Here is a 21339-nt window from a genome sequence, read left to right as displayed (position 1 = left end):
TGTTGTGAGTATAAAAACATCGGAATTTCGTCGCTACTTTTAAATGAAATTCTTCATAAATTACTTCAAACTGGAGTTTAGACCGACCAGAAGGGGGCGAAAACCCTCACGCAGTTGAGGGAAAATTCCTCCCTTGACCTCCCGCTTGGGACGATCGCCTGGTGTCTCAGAATAGGAAAGACATTAATTAGTGTCAGACAGTAGCACAACATCAGGGTCAGATTGGGATATAGATTGTTGCATGTGTATACAAGTTAGCATTACTGGGTTTCAACAATCATGGGACTGTGGCATTAATGGTACTTTTGATCAAAGCTGAGAAGCAGGGTAAACAACAGGTTAGGATAACAAGCACGAGAGCAATAACAGTTACAAACGGTACTAGGGCTTTCAAAAGAGTCTGCGTCCATGAGCCCAACAGGAACCAATCAAGCCATCCTCGTTGTGGAACCGGATCTCTGGTCATAGCGTTCTGTATGTTCTTCATAGTTTGTAGGGCATCATGGACTGAGTAGGATGCGTTGGCAGGGATAAAGGTGCAGCATGAGTCTCCTACCATGGCACACACACCTCCTTGCTGGGCGGTTATTCTGTCAAGAGCAAGGCGGTTCGGGATAATCATTTGGGTCATGGCGGTTATTTGAGCTTCTCGGCCTTGTTGTAGTCGGATTGGTGCGTTGACATAGGCCTGGAATCTGTAGTCGATGGTTTCCAGACGTAGGGTGTTCTTTGCTGTTCCAACCCGGTGGAACAGAGCTATCAGGATTTTGGAGGAGACTGACCAGTGTTTGTGTTCGAGGGGGACATCCGAGCCCCACACTGGATCATGGGGCCAGAAATTGAGGCTCCGGCGTTGACGTGGGTTGTGTCGACTGTGGGGATCAAATCTGTTGTAAGGATGTATGTGTGGTCGGAGACAGATGTAGGGACAGAGGCCAGTTGAATTGGCGGGGATGATCATAAACACTCGCCATCCGCAGAGCCACCATACTTGGTCCAGTACTGTTGATGATTGGGAAGAGACTTGTCTGATCTCGGCAAACCTGGTGACGTGAACTTGGTCAAAATGTTGTTGGAGAAGGGCAGACGTCATGGATCCTGATTTGCAGTCAACTGTTTGAACAAAAGGCTTCGTGTAGTCTGGCAGGCCCATGACTGATGAGTCTAGTATGGCTTGCTTAAAGGTGTTGAAAGCTTCTTCAGCAGCTGGAGTCCATTCTACCAGATCTGACAAGTTGAGGTCTTTGTCACTCATGAGGTCCAATAGTGGCTGGGTGATTTGTGCGAAGTGAAGGATCCATCCTCGACAGTCGTTGGCTAACCCGAGAAAAAGCATGACTTGCTTCTGGGTCTTGGGCCTGGGGGCATCTCTGACGGCCTTCTTCCTGTTGTCTGTTAGCCTTCGACCTTTTTGTGACAAGAGATGTCCCAGAAATGTGACTTCAATCTAGCAAAATTGAAGTTTAGATAACGAGGCCTTGTTCCCCATCTTTTCCAGGTGTTGGAACACTGATGGACTGTTTTCGGTTTTCTTCTGCTGTTGGGCTTGCAATTAGGATGTCGTCCACATAGATGAGGACTTGTGTGGACTCTGGTTGTGGATGGTAACTCATGCATCTCTGGATCTCTGTGGAGAATATAGTTGAGCTGTCGCACAATCCTTTTGGCAATCTGGTGTAGGTGAACTTTCTGTTGCCAAAGGTGAAGCCGAACCATCCTTGTGCTGTGGCATCCAGTGGGATTGAGAAAAACGCATTACATAGATCAATGACGGTGAAGTATTTATGTGTCGGTTTCAGTTTGTTCAGCAGCGTATAGTGGTCTGGGACTTTGGGAGCACGGGACTTCACTGCTCTATTGACTTGGCGTAAATCTTGGACCATCCGCCATCCTCCCCCTGGTTTCTTTACGGGGAAGATTGGCGTGTTGCATTCTGCACGATCACTTTCAATGAGTATGCCTGCGTCAAATATCTCCTGGATGACTGTGCGAATGCCTTCTTTTTGATCTGGCTTGAGCGGGTACTGCCATATCCGAGGGCGGTAAGATGTTGTGGCTTCGATGGTGACTGGTTTTGCTGTGTTCATCCGTCCGACATCAGTTTTGGACTTGGACCATAGATTAGCTGGTACAGCAGGGAAATATGTCTCGCTGTAGAGTAGGTCCATGGGCTTGACTCCTGGAACCTTGTCTGACAGGACGGTCCGATCAGCCCCTGAATCCACCAGGAACCAAACTGGTGTGCGATGAGGTGCTACCAAAAGTTGTACTCGGGGCTTGTTGTCCAAGGATCGGGAGTCCGCGGCATAGACTGACAGGTCCATAACTGGGAAGGGGAGGGGTTCCTTGTTACCTAGGTCAATTTATTCTTCCCCCTCGCTTCCCTTGTTCTCCCATTCCCTCGTGGATGGTTCGAGGGAGTCCTCTTGGTCGGATTTCTGGCGTCACTATGGTTCGTTGTATCGGGGTTCCCTGTCCTCCCATTGTCTCTGTGGTCCTGAGTGACGGAGTCCAAACCGTCTTTCTAGGTGAGGCTCGAGACAGTCTCGGGCCCGGTGTCCTCTCTGGTGACAGTTGTAGCATCGTCCTTCGGCTCGGTCACAGGTTTGCTGGTCATTGTTGTGGGGTCTCGGGAGTCTTTGTCCTCTGGCGGCAAGCATGGTGGTGGCTTGAAGCGGTTCGGTTATCATTTGTGCGCTGGCCGTCACATGGGTCTTTTCCTTCTTGTAGCAAATGTTCTCCTCTGTGTGGTTTGCCCATTGGAGTAGGTCAGCGGATGAGGCAGTCTTGTAGGCGACGAAGTACTTTCTGATGAATCCGGAAATGGGAACTTGGAGTCCTTCGATGAACCATTGTTTCAACTGGACTCAGAACGGGCCATTTTCATTAGCGTCATCCATCATGCGGCTGTTGGACTTGACAAAGCTTTCCAATCTGGTGTAGTAATCATTTGTGGGCTCGCCTTCTTTCTGCGTACATGTCCTTATTCTTAGGTAGTCGGGGGGGGTCTCTGGAACATTGCCACTGCTCTTCCTAGTAGCTTTTCTATTTCTCCGGTTAGGGCTTGGGAGTTGTAGGCTAGTATGTTTCCCCCTGCATCCTGCCCTGTGAATCTCTCTCTGACTCTGCCCAATCTATGTTTCAGAGAGTTTTTTAACGCTTTCTCCACTTCTGCTCCATTCAGGTGATAGGACGCCACTCACTCACGGAAGTTTCTGGCCCATTGTTCCGCATTTTCTTCCACATCTCCGAGTCCCTTGCATGCTTCCAGGCATTTGGCTTCGGTCCAGGGTTGGTGGACCAATAGGGTGGGTGGTTGTTGTTTTTCCCCCCACCTTGGATTCGCCACAGCCATCATTGGGTAGGTTTTTACATTTCTTTTTTCTGCCACCATTGTTCGTATTGGGGACTGCGAAGTTCCTCTTCCGTTCCAATAGTCTCCGTAGTTTTGAGGTCGGTAGGAGTTGCCGGATCTGGTGTGGGCTGGTGACGAAATGCTGTCGTCAGCGCACGGGGCGGAGGTATCATATTCGGGGGGGGGCGTTCCACTTCTACAAGGGAGGGGTAGATGGGTGGCGCCGCTGGAGGAAGAGGGTTGGGCAATCTTTCTGCAGCTCAGGCGTTTCCCGGTTGTGTTGTTCTCCGATGAACGTTGGTTTCCTCATCAGGGCTGATTTTCATGGTGGCGATGAGACCTTGTTTTTGCTCGTTCTTCTTTTTCTTCTTTCCTTCGATGTCGTGTAGCTGTTTCACAAAGTGTTCTTTCCATATTTTCAACACCAACAACTGTTTCTCTTCTCAACTTCCTCACTTTTCTTTCCCTTTTTTATCCCTTTCCTTCAACAATTCCCTTTCTAAGTTCATCAAACCTTTCACATCGTTCAAATTGGGACAGAAACCATGTTTCTCCACCCATCGTGGCAGATACAGGCAACTCCCCATACAATGCATCTCCATATATTTCACATCCGGTAACTCTTCAATTTCCATTCTGCAGTCCGGCAAAAAACCCACCCCCTTTGTCGCTTTTTAATCCATATTAATCACTTACTTAATAGTTTAAACAACAATTCCATTCTAAATTTCCGGAAATTGATCTCAATACTTCGTGATTCACCCAATATTTCTGATCACACCAAGCGGAGTCCCTGACTCAACACTCTTAATAGAGTCCCTGACTCAACACTCTTTGTGGAGTCCCTGACTCAACACTACCGCAGTGATAATACTAGTTCAAATTATCACACTTCACGGAGACAGAAATCAAAGGGTGAACTCATGATCTTTCTCGTTCCGAACCTGCCCTGGTTCAGGGACCCGTCACCAGATCACCGGGGTGGCGAGGGAACAGCCGTTGGGTTGACCCTTTCAATGGAGGGATGGAGGATGCTGTCGACAGTCTGTTTGAGTAATCATTATTATAAATGTGTTTGCAATGAATATAAAGCCTTATAATATACATGCTTACTATATTAATCAATATATATATATATATATATATATATATATATATATATATATATATATATATATATATATATATATATATATATATATATATGTGTGTTGATCGCTTTTATGTTAGAGTTAGAATTAATATGTGCTTTCAACGAAGACAAACGCTTACTCCAAGGTCGCTCTCCAGGACAGCTGGGTCCAGACTTAACAATTCACTGAGTCCTTGCTCCGAGGACTGATTACTGGAAGATACGCCTCAACCCTTTCCCCAGATACAAGTTCGCAATGAAGATCTGTGAAGGACGCTTAAATTGTTGTTGATTCAGCGGATGGCTATCAATCAACTCGCATATTGTTTTAAATTGTGACGCTTGATATGGAATTGTTTTGTTTCTTGCTTACGCAATTGGATCGATTACTCGCATATTGTTTTAATTTGTGACGCTAGGTTTGACGCTAGGTTTGCTTGATATGGAATTGTTTTGCTTCTTGCTTACGCAATTGGATCGAATCGATAACCTTGTAATTGTTTTGATTTGAGGCCTTAAATGGGCAGGACATAATGCCGCTCGAGAGAATAATCTTGACCGGACGAGCGGGGGGATGTATTTTCTTCTTGCAAGAATTAAATGGTGATGTGACTACAGATGCCTTTTTTTATTGAGAGCTGAATTGGAAATACCTAAGGATAAACCTACAATTGGATAAACCTAACATTTGGTCCTTCGAGCCTGTGGTCAAGATACCGAAGCAGAATCCAGGTCGCTTCCGTTCGATATCTGGAAAGACCGTGCACGGCGCTTAAATACCCTTTTCCGGGCTGGATAACTCGAAGGGGCGCCTGGGTTCTCGACGGTTGACGACTAACCCTCTGAAAGAGACATCTGGTGTCATATCTGGTAAGTCCACGTGAATGTCTGCGTTTGTTGACGGGTTCCAAATGCGCGAAGGGGCATTGCACGTGAGGTCCATTTTTTAAATGAGACTCGCGTCCAGGGGACTGCGTCTCGCGTCCAGGGGACTGCCAGGTAAAGAGACAGAGCATGAGTCTATAAAATTTGGGGCAGTTCGGGGTGTCCTGTACGGAAGGTACAAATATAACTGACAGTATTTCACGCTAGGTTATACACTAGGAATTTGGGGCAGTTCGGGGTGTCCTGTACGGAAGGTACAAATATAACTCTGACAGTATATCACGCTAGGGTATACATTTGTGTTGCGTGTGTTACGTGTTGCGTGTGTTACGTATGTCCTTCCGCGGAAAAGAAAATTGCTAACTGATAACTGAGTGCACGCGAGCTCCCTCCCAAAAAAAAATGGGCAGCTCGAATGAAAAAGCAGCTAGCAACGACGATCCAAAACAGCGTCTGCCGTGTAGAGATTGGAAGTTTGTTGAAAGACAAACCGCTACAAGAGTTAAACACCTAAACTTATGGATAACCGAGTATGGGTTTACTGGACAGCTGAATATGCATAAAATACTGGATTTACAAGATAAAATGCACGTTAAGCACAAGAGTAATCTGTGTAAAATGGATAATGATGGATATGAGGATACAAATTATTGGTTTTTGATGGCAAAAAAGCGTTGTGATGGGAACGTTAGGAAAATTGAGCGGAGTGAGAGCCAAAATGTTGATAACAAGCGAGGCGGCTTGTTCCACAGAAAGAAGGGTGATAAAACGGGTCCGTTGTGTGAAAAAATAAAAGATAGCGCGGCCTCCTCGGCTGAGGGGGCAGAAAAGAAATGTTACCAAGGGGTTGGAAAAAAAAAATGAGGTTAAACAGAAATCGGGTTTTCAAAAATGCTATGTGCTGGGTTTGTGGAGAATTGGGGCATATATTGCGTGATTGCCTGGACTAAAAGGTCTTTAAAAACAAGACAGGCCTGCTCAAAATGATTTTAATGAGGATTTTGAACATGAGGATGTGGAGCTAATTTTAAACCAGAGATCACATTCTTTGTGAATGAATTCAATTGGAATTTTTTGTGTGATGCCGAAAGTTGTAAAACAGCAATTAAAATGGTTATTTCCAAGTGCTAGACATACCTTGTTAATAGTAACTAAATGTACTGTCAATGTACTGGAATGAAATGGCTTATTGTGGCTTATCCTGGTTTCGTTCCCGTCTGCTAGCGGGAATATTTTGGTTAACAGAAATACAAAACGGCAAATTAAATGTTTAGCGGGGTTGCCAAAACTGCGTTTTTTGTCATACTCTAAACTTGCCAAATAATGCGTTGATTGCGGGGGAAGCGCTCTGTTTTTGGTGCGGCTGATTTGACGGTGTTAGACATTATAATACAGTATAGTATGCGCGCGGACCGCACAAGCGACTAAAAATTTTGGGGGACCCCTTCCGTGGAGAATATTACAATAATTGGCCTTGGGGGTGCTGAAGCAAACTTGAGGGCAGAAATTGGTTTTTGCTATGATATAGTTATGCTTGCAGCATATTGTGATTATGGGGTCTTGGCAAAATATTGTGATATAGTTGGATATCGGGAGAGTAATTAATTTAGTTTATTAATTTAGTCTTCTCTAAAAAATATTATAATTGTGCACAGGAGGCGCAGCATTGTGCACAAAAAGAAAAGAGAGCATTTTGGAATTTGTAAACAAAAGATAAGAATGCTGCTTTTGCAGCGAGCGTGAAGGTCACAATCAGCGGCTAAGGGCGGGCTTCCGTTTAAACATTTCAGAATAAGAACAAAACATGGTCTGCAAGGGATGCAGGGTTCCGTGATTATCTTCTCACTTATTTTTGGGATTTAATAAGAAATGGCTTTCGAGGTGATAGAAAATCTGTTTGGCAAAGATTGATTTGGTAAAAGCTTTGGAATTGGGAATAATACTATTATTATTATTTTATTTTTTGTTTTGTGAAGTTCAAAGGGCTCTTGATTGAAGAGAGCTAGTTTTGGAGGATAAAACGATATTATTACTGTTTTTGGATGGTTGGATTGTTCAAAATACTTAAATATAGGAGATTGGCTGGTTAAAGAAAAATGAAAGGAATTTTTTTTAAAACAATATTATGGCATATTGGTGACAATTTTTGGGTCCTTTATTAAGCGTTGAAAATTGTAATTAGGAAATGCCTAGTAAAAGGTTGATTTCTCTAATTTAATTATTGTAGATTTATCTTGTGGTAACAGAGAGCTATATGAAATAGATCTTATCTTAAGTAAACATAGTATGGGGTGATTTACAAATTATGTCTTAGGTATTAAGAGTTATTTGGTTGTTAAAGAGATCAGACATGAAATTAACAATGCAGAAATGGCATGAGAAATTTCGTGGCATTCGTCCAAATTATTAGGTAAATTGAACCTGGCTGGGGTAGATAAGATAATTGATTTAGGATAGGCATAGTTTCCCTAGAAGAAACATGGAGCGTCTTTAAGTGCACAAAAGGCGTTCCCTGTTTGGCCTAAAGGGGGAATATGCTTTGGTATAGGTCATATTGATGACTATTGGGACGTTACTGTCTATTACTTTAGGGGCATACAAATTAAGAATTTAGCCAAAACTTACTGCATTGCAATTATGGGGTTAATACACCTGAATGTTACGGTGATAACGATTGGCAATAACAAGCTTAGATAAAGGGGAATATCTACAATTATTTTTTTCTAAATTCAGGTGGGGCCTTTCATGGTGTGAAACAAGTGATGAAATAATGTCTATGTTTTAAAAATAACATCTCCAAATTATAAAATATCAACCTTGGAGAAATGCTTTAAGTAGATGGGTTGACTAGAATGGGCAAAATTTGATAGCGTTGAAAGGGGGTGTAACTTAATGCAGAACATGGAGATAAAGTTTTTACAAACGGTTAAAATACTAAAAGGGGGTGTGTGTGTGTTTCAATGTGTCACAACTTTTCCGTTATTACATTATTGGCGAATAGATAGTTAATCACAGCCACTTGCATGGCAGTCCACATGCTGACTGACTGGGGTAAGGGGCGGTGGCAATTGAACAAATTTATATTTTTAGATATGTGACACGTGAATCTAATACATTAATTACCTAGTTTCTTCAGGCAACAACCTTGCGGTTCGAGGATCTACTAATGCGGAGTGGATCCAGACCTTCCGGAGTGTGGAATATTCCTGGTGTCCTCAAGAATTCGTAGGTTTTCCTGGGTACTCCAGTTTTACTCCAACAAACCAAAATTATGGATCATTGGGGGAGCACTCTAAATTCCTTGATTATGAGTGCGAGCGTGGATGAGTGTCTGTCTTTTGTGTTTCAATTGGCTAGCCACCAAGATATATCAATATTCTAATATCAAGGTGGAATATTTCTGAAATCGCTGATTAGCCTTTTGAGGACGGCGGTGGCAGAGTAGGACAGAAACAAAAAAGAAAATAATTTCGCCAAATGAAATTTTTTGATTTCTGCAATGGAAAATTTTGGGAACCTGGGGGACTAAACAAAAACAAAAAACTTATCTAGGAGGGCTGCCATTTTGAGTCATGGTAAATTTCATGCCTCAAAAAAGGGGGAGTTTATATATTCAATCTATATGCAGATATATGGCCAAAACACGGGCGATTCCCCCTTATGTCAAGCTAAAAAAGCTACATATCCATTTCAAAGGATACATATGGATTTTATAGAATATGTGTGGTACATAACAGTCCTGAAACAGATTGGGGAAACCTTGTTGCAGAAACTGGTCTAGATTGGCAAACTTGGATGACACACGCGTGCGAAAAAAAACCATCAGGCCTTTGACAAAATTAACCCATACGGTGGGGGCATTACAAATCATTATTCAGACTGACAAATTAACTTGTGGATCCTTGTCTGACGTTTTTCCTAAGTCCATGGGCAGGTGGAGTCTCAACAACAATGACCATGTCTATGGAGACGGTAAGAAAATCGTCAGAGATGGAAACACCCGGATCCGCCATAGTAAAATTAAAATCTGAGATGACCAGAGAATTCATTTCCGAAACAGGGATCTCCCACACGGGCAATAATTGGTTGCTGTTGATGGAAAATGCAGCTATTACTATAAATCAAACCTGCATAACATGTATGGGGCCCCGCCCTCTCTTACGAGTAGTGCCCGCGCAAATTACTCCTGATTGTGTAATGGAGATAATGACAAATGAAAATGTAAGCCCCAATTGTGAGAAATGGAATAATGTCTACCCAGTTACAAGAGCAGCAAAGGACAAGCCTAACTTTTCAACACGTCGCTTTTAAATCATTTTACATGCTTAAAACCTTACAGGGCATGGTCTGAAGCTGGAGGCGATAAATGAGACGTGGTGTGCCCACGTCCTAAAACCGACTACACCCTGGTACCACGTTCTGACCTATGATGGTGGTGGGGTGGAAATAAATTATACGACTCCTGCTGAAACACGGCAGGACTTTGTGCCTTGGGGTCACTGCTTTTACCAGTGTCTGTTTTTCCATCTACAGTGAAGGAGATACAATTGGCTGAAATCCAGTATGTTGGCGGGTCCCTCCCGACGGTGTCGATCGGTATGGGGCTTGGGAGATCCAACATACATTGATGCGATTGGCATCCCCGGGGCGTACCAGATGAGTATAAGTTGGCTAATCAGATCGCAGCAGGTTGGGAGTCTATTTTTCTTTTAATTACTCCAAACAAAAAATTTTGATCGGATAAATTACCTGCATTACATTGTCCAAAAACTTTGAACAGGGATTTGTGGCGATAAAGGAACAATTGGCAGCCACCAGTCTTATGGCGTTCCAGGATCGCATAGCAGTTGATATGCTGCTTGCGGAGCAAGGGGGCGTGTGTGCAATGTTTGGAGAACAATGTTGCACCTTCATACCGAACAACACGTCACCCGGTGGGTCCCTCACCCAGGCCATTAATGGCCTGCAGACCCTCAACCGCAATATGAAGAAGCATTCTGGAGTCAGAGAATCCGCCTGGAGCTGGTGGCATAAGTCCTTTGGATTTGGCCCAATCAGTTGCATTTTCCGTAGCCCTTTTGCTACGATTTTGACATTATGTGAGTGTTGTATTATTCCCTGCTTAAGATATTTGATAAGCCGACTTATAACCACTGCGATTGCCCCTACAAATTCTAAATTGCATGAATTATATCCTCTGTTGATGAAATGTTAGATTTGCTGAGGGAAGCAGTGAATTTCAGGAGCATGGTAATTCCGAGGATGAATTGGGCGAAAATGATTTTATTTTCTGCTTTTCAGACCTGCCGAACGAGTAGGGCCTAAGCGGGTAAAATTAAAACAGCCAACGGAGATATCCCTCTCTTCTTGGATTTGCCATAAAATGAATAACGAACATATAATAAAAAGGAGGGAATGTTGGGTTCATTCTGGGATGTTACTATATGTTCATTTGGAATTAATGGAATAAAGCTGAAAGGAAGTTTTATTAAGGAGATCATGTGCAAATTTATAATATAGGGGGGAATGTTGGAGTAATCATTATTATAAATGTGTTTGAAGTTTTATTAGGGGGATCATGTGCAAATTTATAATATAGGGGGGAATGTTGGAGAAATCATTATTATAAATGTGTTTGCAATGAATATAAAGCCTTATAATATACATGCTTACTATATTAATCAATATATTTGCTTATTAGGAATAGTAATGGTCATCCTAAATGTGTAACTATATCAAACAATATATATATATATATATATATATATATATATATATATATATATATATATATATATATATATATATATATATATATATATATATATATATATATATATATATATGTGTGTGTGTGTGTGTGTTGATCGCTTTTATGTTAGAGTTAAAATTAATATGTGCTTTCAATGAAGACAAACGCTTACTCCAAGATCGCTCTCCAGGACAGCTGGTTCCAGACTTAACAATTCACTGAGTCCTTGCTCCGAGGACTGATTACTGGAAGATACGCCTCAACCCTTTCCCCAGATACAAGTTCGCAATGAAGATCTGTGAAGGACGCTTAAATTGTTGTTGATTCAGCGGATGGCTATCAATCAACTTGCATATTGTTTTAAATTGTGACGCTTGATATGGAATTGTTTTGTTTCTTGCTTACGCAATTGGATCGATTACTCGCATATTGTTTTAATTTGTGACGCTAGGTTTGACACTAGGTTTGCTTGATATGGAATTGTTTTGCTTCTTGCTTACGCAATTGGATCGAATCGATAACCTTGTAATTGTTTTGATTTGAGGCCTTAAATGGGCAGGACATAATGCCGCTCGAGAGAATAATCTTGACCGGACGAGCGGGGGGATGTATTCTCTTCTTGCAAGAATTAAATGGTGATGTGACTACAGATGCCTTTTTTTATTGAGAGCTGAATTGGAAATACCTAAGGATAAACCTACAATTGGATTAACCTAACACAGTCTTTATTTTGCCCTTCGTCATACTCCGTCGCCGCTCTGGCAATTGTTGGCTTGTTGGGTCCCGGGTTTTGGCACCAAAGTATGATAGATCTGTAATACAACTTCAGGAATAGGCACAGAAAGAGTGAGATCAATTTAAAGGGAATACGTTTATTACCAGACTGCAGGATGGAGAGAGAGCTCTAACAGTCGAGAACTGCTCAGCCTGGTGTCCTTTGCAACTCTCTCTCCGAATGAACAGTGGGTCAGTCTTTATATAGGAAAACAGTAATATTTCTACGAAATCGATGTAGGACAGAGTTTATGCAAACAAAACTTTGGGCTGTTATGGTTAGACATTTGCAGGGATAAGTTTTGTGCAAACACGATATTTTATAGCTATAAACTGTATAGAAACAGTAACAGGAGTCGGTTCACAAAGGCAGAGTGACACAGAATTAGAGAGAGAGATCGACACAGAGGGAGAGAGAGTTAGTTTGAGATAAAGAGAGTGACAGGGGAGAGGGAATGACAGAGAGAGAGAATGACACAGAGGGAGAGGGAGTGAAACAGGGAGAGCGTGAAATAGAAGAGTGACACAGAGGGAAAGAGAGAGTGACACAGAGGGAGAGCGTGAAATAGAAGTGACACAGAGGGAAAGACAAAGTGACACAGGGAGAACGTGAAATAGAAGAGTGACACCGAGGGAAAAAAGTGACGGTGAGACTGAGGGAGAGACTGACACAGAGGGAGATACAGAATGTGACACAGAGGAGGAGAGAGTAACACAGAGGGAAAGAGAGGGAGTGACACAGAGAAAGAGACAGAGTGAAACAGAGGGAGAGAGAGTGTGACACAGAGGGAGAGAGGGAGTGAAACAGAGGGGGAGGGAGACAGAGAGAGAGGAATTTACACAGGGGGAGAGCGAGAGCTAGAGTATGTGACGCAGAGGGAGAGAGTGACACAGTGGGAGAGACAATGTGGCACAGCAGGAGAGAAAGTGACACAGAGGGAGAGAGAGTGACACAGAGGGAAGGGGGGTGACACAGAAGGTGAGAAATTGAGTGACACAGAGGGATAGGGAGAGTGCCACTGAGGGAGAGATTGACACAGAGGGAGATACAGAATTTGACACAGAGGAGGAGAGAGTAACACAGAGGGAAAGAGAGTGAGTTACAGAGAAAGAGAGAAAGACAGTGTTGGGGATGTTCTGGGATATTATTATATATGTGCATATTGTGCATTGGAATATTTGCATATTATTATATCATTCTTACAAAGACGAAAACTCGATATAACAAGGACACTTCCCCCCACAGCTGGCTTCGAGGACATGTAATTGTTTTCAGGACTATTGACCTGACAGGTCACCAAGTTCCGGGCCGAAGACTGTTGATCTGAGTTCGCAATGAAAGACGTTTCGTCGACGGACGTTTGGCCGACGGACAGTTCGCCGAACGGACGTTTCGCCGAAACGGGATTTGCACGCTTTCCCCGCCCCCGGATTGTGTGTACAAGTTTTTCAACCTCGGCCTGCGGGCCATATACGGCCCATTACAGATAACATTCATTTAGGAATAACAAGGGCATGTACTGCCCCCCACTGGACATATTTGTAAATACAAGTACATACTACAATGTGCTGCCAATTTTTTATATTTTTTATTTCATCCTTGCGTTTAAAGTAGTAGCCATTTGGACACGCAATGTAATTGATCAAAGCTGGGGATTGATGTCTGACTGAGAAAATACAACACTAGAGACTTATGTGAAATTATAAGTGCCTCGGACAGACTAGAGGGCTTAGAGAACAATACTTGAAAATGCCATGGAACACACTTCTAGTTTAATTTTAAATAATTTCCCATTATTTTAGGAAATATATATTCAAAATGATTTGCTGAGAACATTAATTCAAAGATTAATCTCAACGTTTTCTATGCTGGTGTAAATTTTCTGGAGTAGGATTTCTGGATTTACAATTTCATTACAGTAGTACTTACTGTTACTACTACTACTACTTTATTTTCTCTATTTCTTCTGTTACATACTGTTCTGCGTGATCTCCAAATGGCTACTACTTTAAACGTAAGGATAAAATAAAAATAATAAAAAATTGGCAGCACATTGTAGTACGTACTTGTATTTAGGAATATGTCCAGGGGCAGTACATCCCTTATTCCTAAATGAATGTTATCTGTAACGGGCTGTATATGGCCCGTGGGCCGAGGTTGAAAAACATGTACACACGATCCGGGGGTGGGGCGAGCGTGCGAATCCCGTTTCGGTGAAACGTCCGTCGGCGAAACGTCTTTCGGCGTATCATCCGGTCACGGTTTTGATTATGCGCGACTAAATGAACAAAAGAGGATGCCGTTTCTTCAGAATGTCACGGTGGCGAGGACGAGCAGGACGATTCTCACTTGCAAGTTTAACGCCAGAGATGTACCTGATTGATGCCTCCCTTGTATTGTTTATATTATATTAAAGTATACCTATTAATAAACCTATCAGACAGAGAGAGAGGAATTTACACAGGGGAGAGGGAGAGAGAGAGAGCTAGAGCGTGTGACGCAGAGGGAGAGAGTGACACCATGGGAGAGACAACGTGACACAGCAGGAAAGAAAATGACACCGAGGGAGAGAGAGTGACACAGAAGGTGAGAAATGGAGTAGCACAGAGGGATAGGGTGAGTGATGCAGACATAGAGATCAACAGAGAGAGAGAGTGACGCAGAGGTAAAGAGAGTGACAGAGTGAGAATGACACAAAGGGAGACAGAGTGACACAGACGGAGAGAGTGTGAGAGGGAGGAAAAGAGACAGGGGAAATAGAGAATGACACATGGATATAGAAAGATTGACACTGAGGGAGAGAGTGACACAGGGAGAAGAAGTGACACATAGGAATAGAGAGAGATTGACACAGAGGGAGAGAGAAAGTAAAACAGAAGAAGAGAGAGTGACACAGAGGAGAGAGGGAGTGTCACAAAAGGAGAGAAAGTGACCGAGAGAGAGGGAAAGAGGGAGAGAGAAAAAGACAGAGTGGCACGAGAGAGAGAGAGAGAGAGAGAGAGAGAGAGAGAGAGAGAGAGAGAAAGAGAGAGAGAGAGAGAGGTAGGGAGTTAATGACACATAGGGAAGGAGAGAGTGACGCAGGGAGAGAGACCCTGAAACCGAAAAAGAGACAGTGACACAGAGAGGGAGTGAGACAGAGAGGAAAAGAGAATGAGAGAGACAGAGAAAGAGAGAGTTACACATAGATAGAGAGAGATTGACAGAGGGAGATTTAAGGTGACACAGAGGGAGACAGAGGGCCTCGCAGAGGGAAAGATAGATTGACACAGAGGGAAAGAGAGATTGACACAGAGGGAGAGAGTAACATACAGGTAGAAAAAGAGCTCGATAAGAGGCAGAAAGGGAGTGACACAGAGGGAGAGAAAGGGACACAGAGGGAGAGATTAACACAGAGGTAGAGAGAGCTCGAAACAGAGTGAGGGAGTTACACAGAGGGGAGAGAGAGAGTGACACAGAGGGAGAGAGTGACACAGAAATAGCATGTATGCATTCTTACATACATACACACATGCACGCGCGCAGCGTAGATTAGGTATATACATGCTGAATGTTTTAATGCCTAGAGTTATGTCTTCTGGATGCTTCTAAATGTTTTATTCCTGTGTAGTATTCAATTCGTAAGAAATTGCTATTTATGATTGTCATTAAACGGTTTAACAGGGGCAAATGGAGTAAACTTGCACACATTTATGCTTTTCTGAAACAACATATACATATAGTAATGATTAGATTAGAAAATTTATATCTAGTTATTTTTTCTTATTTTGTCCTTTGAAGCCTTCCTGTATTCCTCCTTACCGCCACATTTTTCTTCCTTTGCCCTTTTTTTGTCACCTCCTGGTCCCTCAAAAATAGGTGGTGATAAGCAACTGGTTGTTAGGGTTGCTTTGTTTTGTTATGCTTTTTTCCCCTTGGTGTCCTGTCTGAGTAATTTCCCATTGTGTTCAGCTGTCGTTTCTCCGCCCCCGGTGTATCCTTCCCCTGTGTTTCCCAGGTGTTCCTAATTGTCTCGTCAACACAAGTCAGTCTATTTAAACCCCACCGATTGCTTAGTCTTTGTCGGATCGTCTACTGAGTACCCTGCAATGTTTCCTCGATCCATGTTCCACGTGCCTCGTTCCTCGTTTTCCCGTGTCTCCCTTCGTCAGGTTAGTTTTTTGCTTCCCTGCAATTTGGTCCATTTCCACGTTTTCCTCGCCACGACATCCGATGACAAGGACGTAACAGAACGATCCGACCAACCATGGAACCAGCGGGAAGCCGCCAACGCTCGTACTGACGCTCTCGCTGACGCCAGCCATCCAGCTCAGGAGGAGGGGCTGGACGCTTGCCTTCGCCCGTCCAATCTCCCCGCTCGCCTTCGCCCGTCCAAGCTCCCCGCTCGCCTTCATCCGTCCAGGCTCCCCGCTCGCCTTCACCCGTCCAAGCTCCCCGCTCCCCTTCGTCCATCCAAGCGCCACGATCCACCGTCCCCATGCCGGCTGGCCCGCCAATCACCCCCGTCCCAAAGCCACGAACCAGCGTCCCCGTGCCGGCTGGCCCGCCATTCGCCCCCATCCTGAACCCACAAACCAGCATACCCGTGCCGGCTAGTCCCGTCACCCCGTCCCGAAGCCACGCTCCAGCGTTCCCGTGCCAGCTAGTCCTCCAGTTATTCCTGCCCTGGCGTCACGCTCCTGCTCGCCCCGCTCCTAGTCACCCCGCTCCAGCGTTCCCGTGCCGGCTAGTCCCCCAGTTATTCCTGCCCTGGCGCCCCACTCCTGCTCGTCCCGCTCCAGCTCACCCCACTCCTGCACGCCCCGCTCCTGCTCGCCCCGCTCCTGCTCGCCCCGCTCCTGCTCGCCCCGCTCCTGCTCGCCCCGCTCCTGCTCGCCCCGCTCCTGCTCGCCCCGCTCCTGCTCGCCCCGCTCCTGCTCGCCCCGCTCCTGCTTGCCTCACTCCTTCTCACCAAAAGGCGGTGACTCTCCAGGCCCCCTGGGCGAGGGGGTCGGTGGTGGCGAATCTCCGGGCCCCCTGGACGAGGGGGTCGGCGGCGAATCTCCGGGCCTCCCGGACAAGGGGGTCGGTGGTGGCGAATCTCCGGGCCCCCTGGACGAGGGGGTCGGCGGCGAATCTCCGGGCCTCCCGGACAAGGGGGTTTGCGGCGGCGTTTTTCTGGGCCCCCTGGACGAGGGGGTCGGCGGCGGCGTTTGCTTGGTTTTGTTATGCTTTTTCCGTCTGGTGTCCTCTCCAAGTGATTGCCCATTGTGTTCAGCTGTCATTTCTCCGCACCTGGTGTATCCTTCCCCTTTGTGTTTCCCAGGTGTTCCTAATTGTCTCATCAATGCATGTCAGTCTATTTAAACCCCACCGATTGCTTAGTCATTTTCAGATCATCTGCTGGGTAACGTGCCATGTTTCCTTGATCCATGTTCCACGTGCCTCGTTCCTCGTTTTCTCGTGTCTCCCCTCATCTAGTTAGTTTTATTTCGACGCCAAGTCTTTTGTTACTTTTTATTGCCTCCAGTTTGCATTATTAAGTTTTTGTTTGAGTACTACTTCTCTCTCCTTGCCTGCTTCCCTGCAATTGGGTCCATTGCCACGTTTTCTTCGCCATGATGTCCGACGACAAGGACGTAACACTGGTAGAGAGAAGGTTATCTAGGTTCGGTAACTCATGTGATTGTGCACGGGTCTTCTCATTAAAATGAATAATATTCACGTTCTGCTGACTTTTTCCTAGATATTATGTACACCTATCGGTCACACAATATGTAAAATATTCTTCAAAATGTACTGGAAAATCAGCTTCGATAAGAAAAAAACAACAACGCTGAGTTTCCGCAGATGTAAGGTAATGGATGTCCGATGGCAAACAATTATACAAAGACTAGCAGGAAGCGTCAGACGAGTTCTGAATAGATTGTGGATGCCTGGGCCAGTGTGGGCTAGCACTGCAGTATGAGCTTTTGCCATCACTTCTACGGAACCCTTTGACGATAACTCTGACTCTTCCAGTGAGATGAAACCCAGCTTGTTGGACGGCACTCGCCATTTTGACATATTTGTAGATGTTTGAATGCTTTGACTTATATTAACGTGACTACACATTCTGTCAATAAAGCCCAATCAAACTCAGTTTTGCTCCTGCTGTCTTTTTTAAAACATACGCTAGCATGCACTCTAGGACTATAATGTGTTGGGCCAATTGAGACGAAGTGCGCTGTGTATGGCCAAAATATGGAAATTCCACCAGCCACTGAGACAGCGCCCTTTATGGCGATGGGGCTTATACAGTGGGGCAAATAAGTATTTATTCAATAACCAATTGTGCAAGTTATCCTACTTGAAAAAGCATTTCAAGGTGCTGGAGTGGCCTAGCCAGTCTCCAGATCTCAACACCATAGAAAAATCTGTGGAGGGATTTGAAAGTCCGTGTTGCCCAATGGCAGCCCCAAAACATCACTGCTCTAGAGGAGATCTGCATGGAGGAATAGACTAAAATACCAGCAACAGTGTGTGAAAAGCTTGCGAAGAGTTACAGGAAACGTTTGGCCTCCGTTATTGCCAACAAAGGGTACATAACAAAGTATTGAGATGAACTTTTGGTATTGACCAAATACTTATTTTCCACCATGATTTGTAAATAAATTCTTTAAAAACCAAACAATGTGATTTTCAGTTTTTTTTTTTCCACATTCTGTCTCTCATGCTTGAGGTTTACCCATGTTGACAATTATAGGCCTCTCTAATCTTTTCAAGTAGGATAACTTGCACAATTGGTGGTTGACTAAATACTTATTTGCTCAACTGTATATAATTTATTTGCACTACATCACCACCATAGGTCAAAACGTTTTACTGCACCCAGATTCGGACCCTGCCCTGTGAGGTTCCAAACAGGTAAAGTTAGCAAAGGCATTTTCAGTGGAAAAAAATGGCTTGACATTTATTGATTCCGTAACAGGACACCGTTTCATTCATTTTTCCCCTCATCATTTTACTGTAATAAATAGCCAGACTGGCTTCCCCCGTATGTAAATTCACTACTTCTCACCAGTGAAACATCTTATATTCACATCATTTAACATTCAGAAGCAAATGAATAAATTTATATATTTTTTAATCGAATTGAACAAACACCACATGTTCGCAAGGATTAATATTTTAAGCCTGGTTATATAACTGCGCCCTTACAGTAATTAAACCACGTAACTTTAAAATGCATACTAATCAAGGACTCCAAATTCATTCAATAATAAGCGTTGTGTTACACATAACCCAGTTGTTTGCAATAAAAATACCCCACTCCAGTAGCTTTTTAAAATGATTTTTTAACTTTACATTGTCTTTTTAGTTTGTTTATCATCTCCTATAAATTTTTCTTAATCAATGTTTTTCCAATAAAAATCTAGTTAAATTTCTATCAATTATCCACTTCAATATCAAAAGCTGAAATCAATTAGAAAAACAATTTACAGTTAATTTCAGACATTACTTTCCAGACCAATTTAGTTACATGCATATCAAATCAATTTGTATAAATGTAAGTGTTAACAAAAACAAATTGAATCCAGAGTTAGTTCTGGTGAAGTTCAAAAAATCCGAAAAAGGAAAAAAAGGTAAGAACTTAACTGAAGGTAGCCTACTTCACTAGTCAGAATTCTGAAACAAAAAATCAAATAAAACCAATTTCAACTTAGTCCCCAGAAACCTGTCTTTATAAACTTTTGACTTGAAAATCCTGACACATGACAAACATGATTTAAACAGAAAACAATACCTTATCATTCATGGTTAAATTGTTCCTTAGAAGTTATTATTCATTAACAAAATATTTGCGGTACACCATATAGCTGTAGCTAATTGTAAAATCCACGCATTAAACCTGAACCGAAAGCATTTCAAATAGGCGTTTATTCCAAATCTCCAAATGTCACCACTTTCTACAATAGCTTAGTCCAATTTAGCATAATAAAACATTACATTCACAACAATTGTTCCCTCTTTGGGGATTTAGAAATTACATTTGGCTATGGTTGATCTTCCATGGGATTGATGAAACACGTGGGACACTCTCCGAACATTCAAATTCACACATTAAATTATTCATTTTCCTCCTAGATTTTTAAATCTTAGCAAATAACATTACCTTTTGATCACCACTGAATTTGCAAGACTGGTTTTGTCAACACATTTTCCAAAATTACATTTAAAGGATATTTATCCTCTTTTCCCAATTGATATTTCTGACCAAATGTCCCCCTGTGGGTAGTGAATTAAATTCAATAACCAATTTGAACTTGAAATCTACAGCAACTCATCCACCCAAGCCAAAATCTGGCCATTTATGACCCATGCAAAGACTCAATTCAATTCAATTCAATTTATTGGCAAGAAAAAGTGTTGTTAGATTGAAGATCTAAAGATCCCTGGTTCAACCCTGGGCTTTGGCAGCACATTGGACTTTCCAAACCCAGCCTAAATCAGCTGGCAGTCAGTTTGAAAGCTGTTTCCTTGTAAGCCATGACTTGTTTTGCAGTCAAGTTTGATTCTTGTCACCTTGATGACCCGAATTGGCTCAGAGAGAGAGTGTTGGAGAGCGTTCCCTGAATCAAACTCGGGCTTTGGCAGTCCCTTGAACTCTCTAAACCAGACCAATATCAGTTTATGCTCCAATTGGAATATTATACTGGTAAACCATGAGTCAATTTGCAGTCCAAGTTGTTTATTGATGTTATCAATCAGCCGAAGTAGCTCAGTTGGTAGAGCGTTAGACTAAAGATCTAAAAGTCCCTGGTTCAACCCCGGGTTTCGGCAAAGCATTGGACTTTGGAAGCCCAGCCTAAATCAGCTGGCAGTGAGTGTGAAAAGTGTTTACCTGTAAGCCATGAATTATTTTGCAGTCAAGTTTGACTCCTGTCACCCACATGAGCCAAATTGGCTCATATAAAGAGTGTTGGCGAGCGTACCCCGAATCAACCTCGGGCTTCGCCAGTCCGATGGACTCCCTAAACCAGGGTTGTCCAAACTATTCCACAAAGGGCCGCAGTGGGTGCGGGTTTTCATTCCAACCCATCAAGAGGACACCTTTTCACCAATCTGGTGTCCTACAAGTGCAATCAGTGGATTGCAGTCAGGTGCTTCTTGTTTTCTGCAGAAATCTCATTGGTCAAAGTGCCTGGGCTGGATCGGTTGGAACAAAAACCTGCACCCACAGCGGCCCTCGAGGACCGGTTTGGCCACCCCTGCCCTAAACCAAACCAATATCAGTTAATGCTCCAACTGGAATATTGTACTAGTAAGCCATGAGTCAATTTGCAGTCCAAGTTGGTTGTTGATATTATCAATCAGCCAAAGTAGCTCAGTTGGGAAAGTGTTAGATTGAAGATCTAAAGAACCCTGGTTCAACCCTGGGCTTTGGCAGCACATTGGACTTTCTAAACTCAGCCTAAATC

General features: G+C 43.4%; 1 protein-coding gene and 1 non-coding gene across 6 annotated transcripts in view; both read left to right on the top strand.

Moving 5' to 3' along the window:
* Positions 1–21339, top strand: part of nbr1b (NBR1 autophagy cargo receptor b) — a 394738-nt gene that overhangs the window by 336475 nt on the left and 36924 nt on the right. The window contains exons 20-21 of one of the 5 annotated variants that reach the window (XR_013304863.1): positions 3185–3361; positions 15758–18019. The exons of 2 other annotated variants lie outside the window; for them this stretch is intronic. Coding sequence is in view for 2 of the 3 variants with exons in the window: in XM_077618756.1 (XP_077474882.1) it covers positions 15758–15764 (7 nt within the window). In the remaining variant the exon portion in view is untranslated. Of the gene's footprint in view, positions 1–3184; positions 6661–15757; positions 18020–21339 lie in introns of those variants that run through there. 2 more of the 5 variants (XM_077618756.1, XM_077618757.1) reach the window with 2 other exon arrangements.
* trnaf-aaa (transfer RNA phenylalanine (anticodon AAA)) lies at positions 20629–20701 on the top strand. The gene has a single exon. It is a non-coding gene; the product is annotated as a tRNA-Phe (tRNA).

This window comes from Stigmatopora argus, chromosome 14, assembly GCF_051989625.1.
Source record: "Stigmatopora argus isolate UIUO_Sarg chromosome 14, RoL_Sarg_1.0, whole genome shotgun sequence".
Lineage (NCBI taxonomy): Eukaryota > Metazoa > Chordata > Actinopteri > Syngnathiformes > Syngnathidae > Stigmatopora > Stigmatopora argus.
Note: the sequence above shows the minus strand (reverse complement) of the source record. Positions and strands in the feature narration are given on the sequence as shown.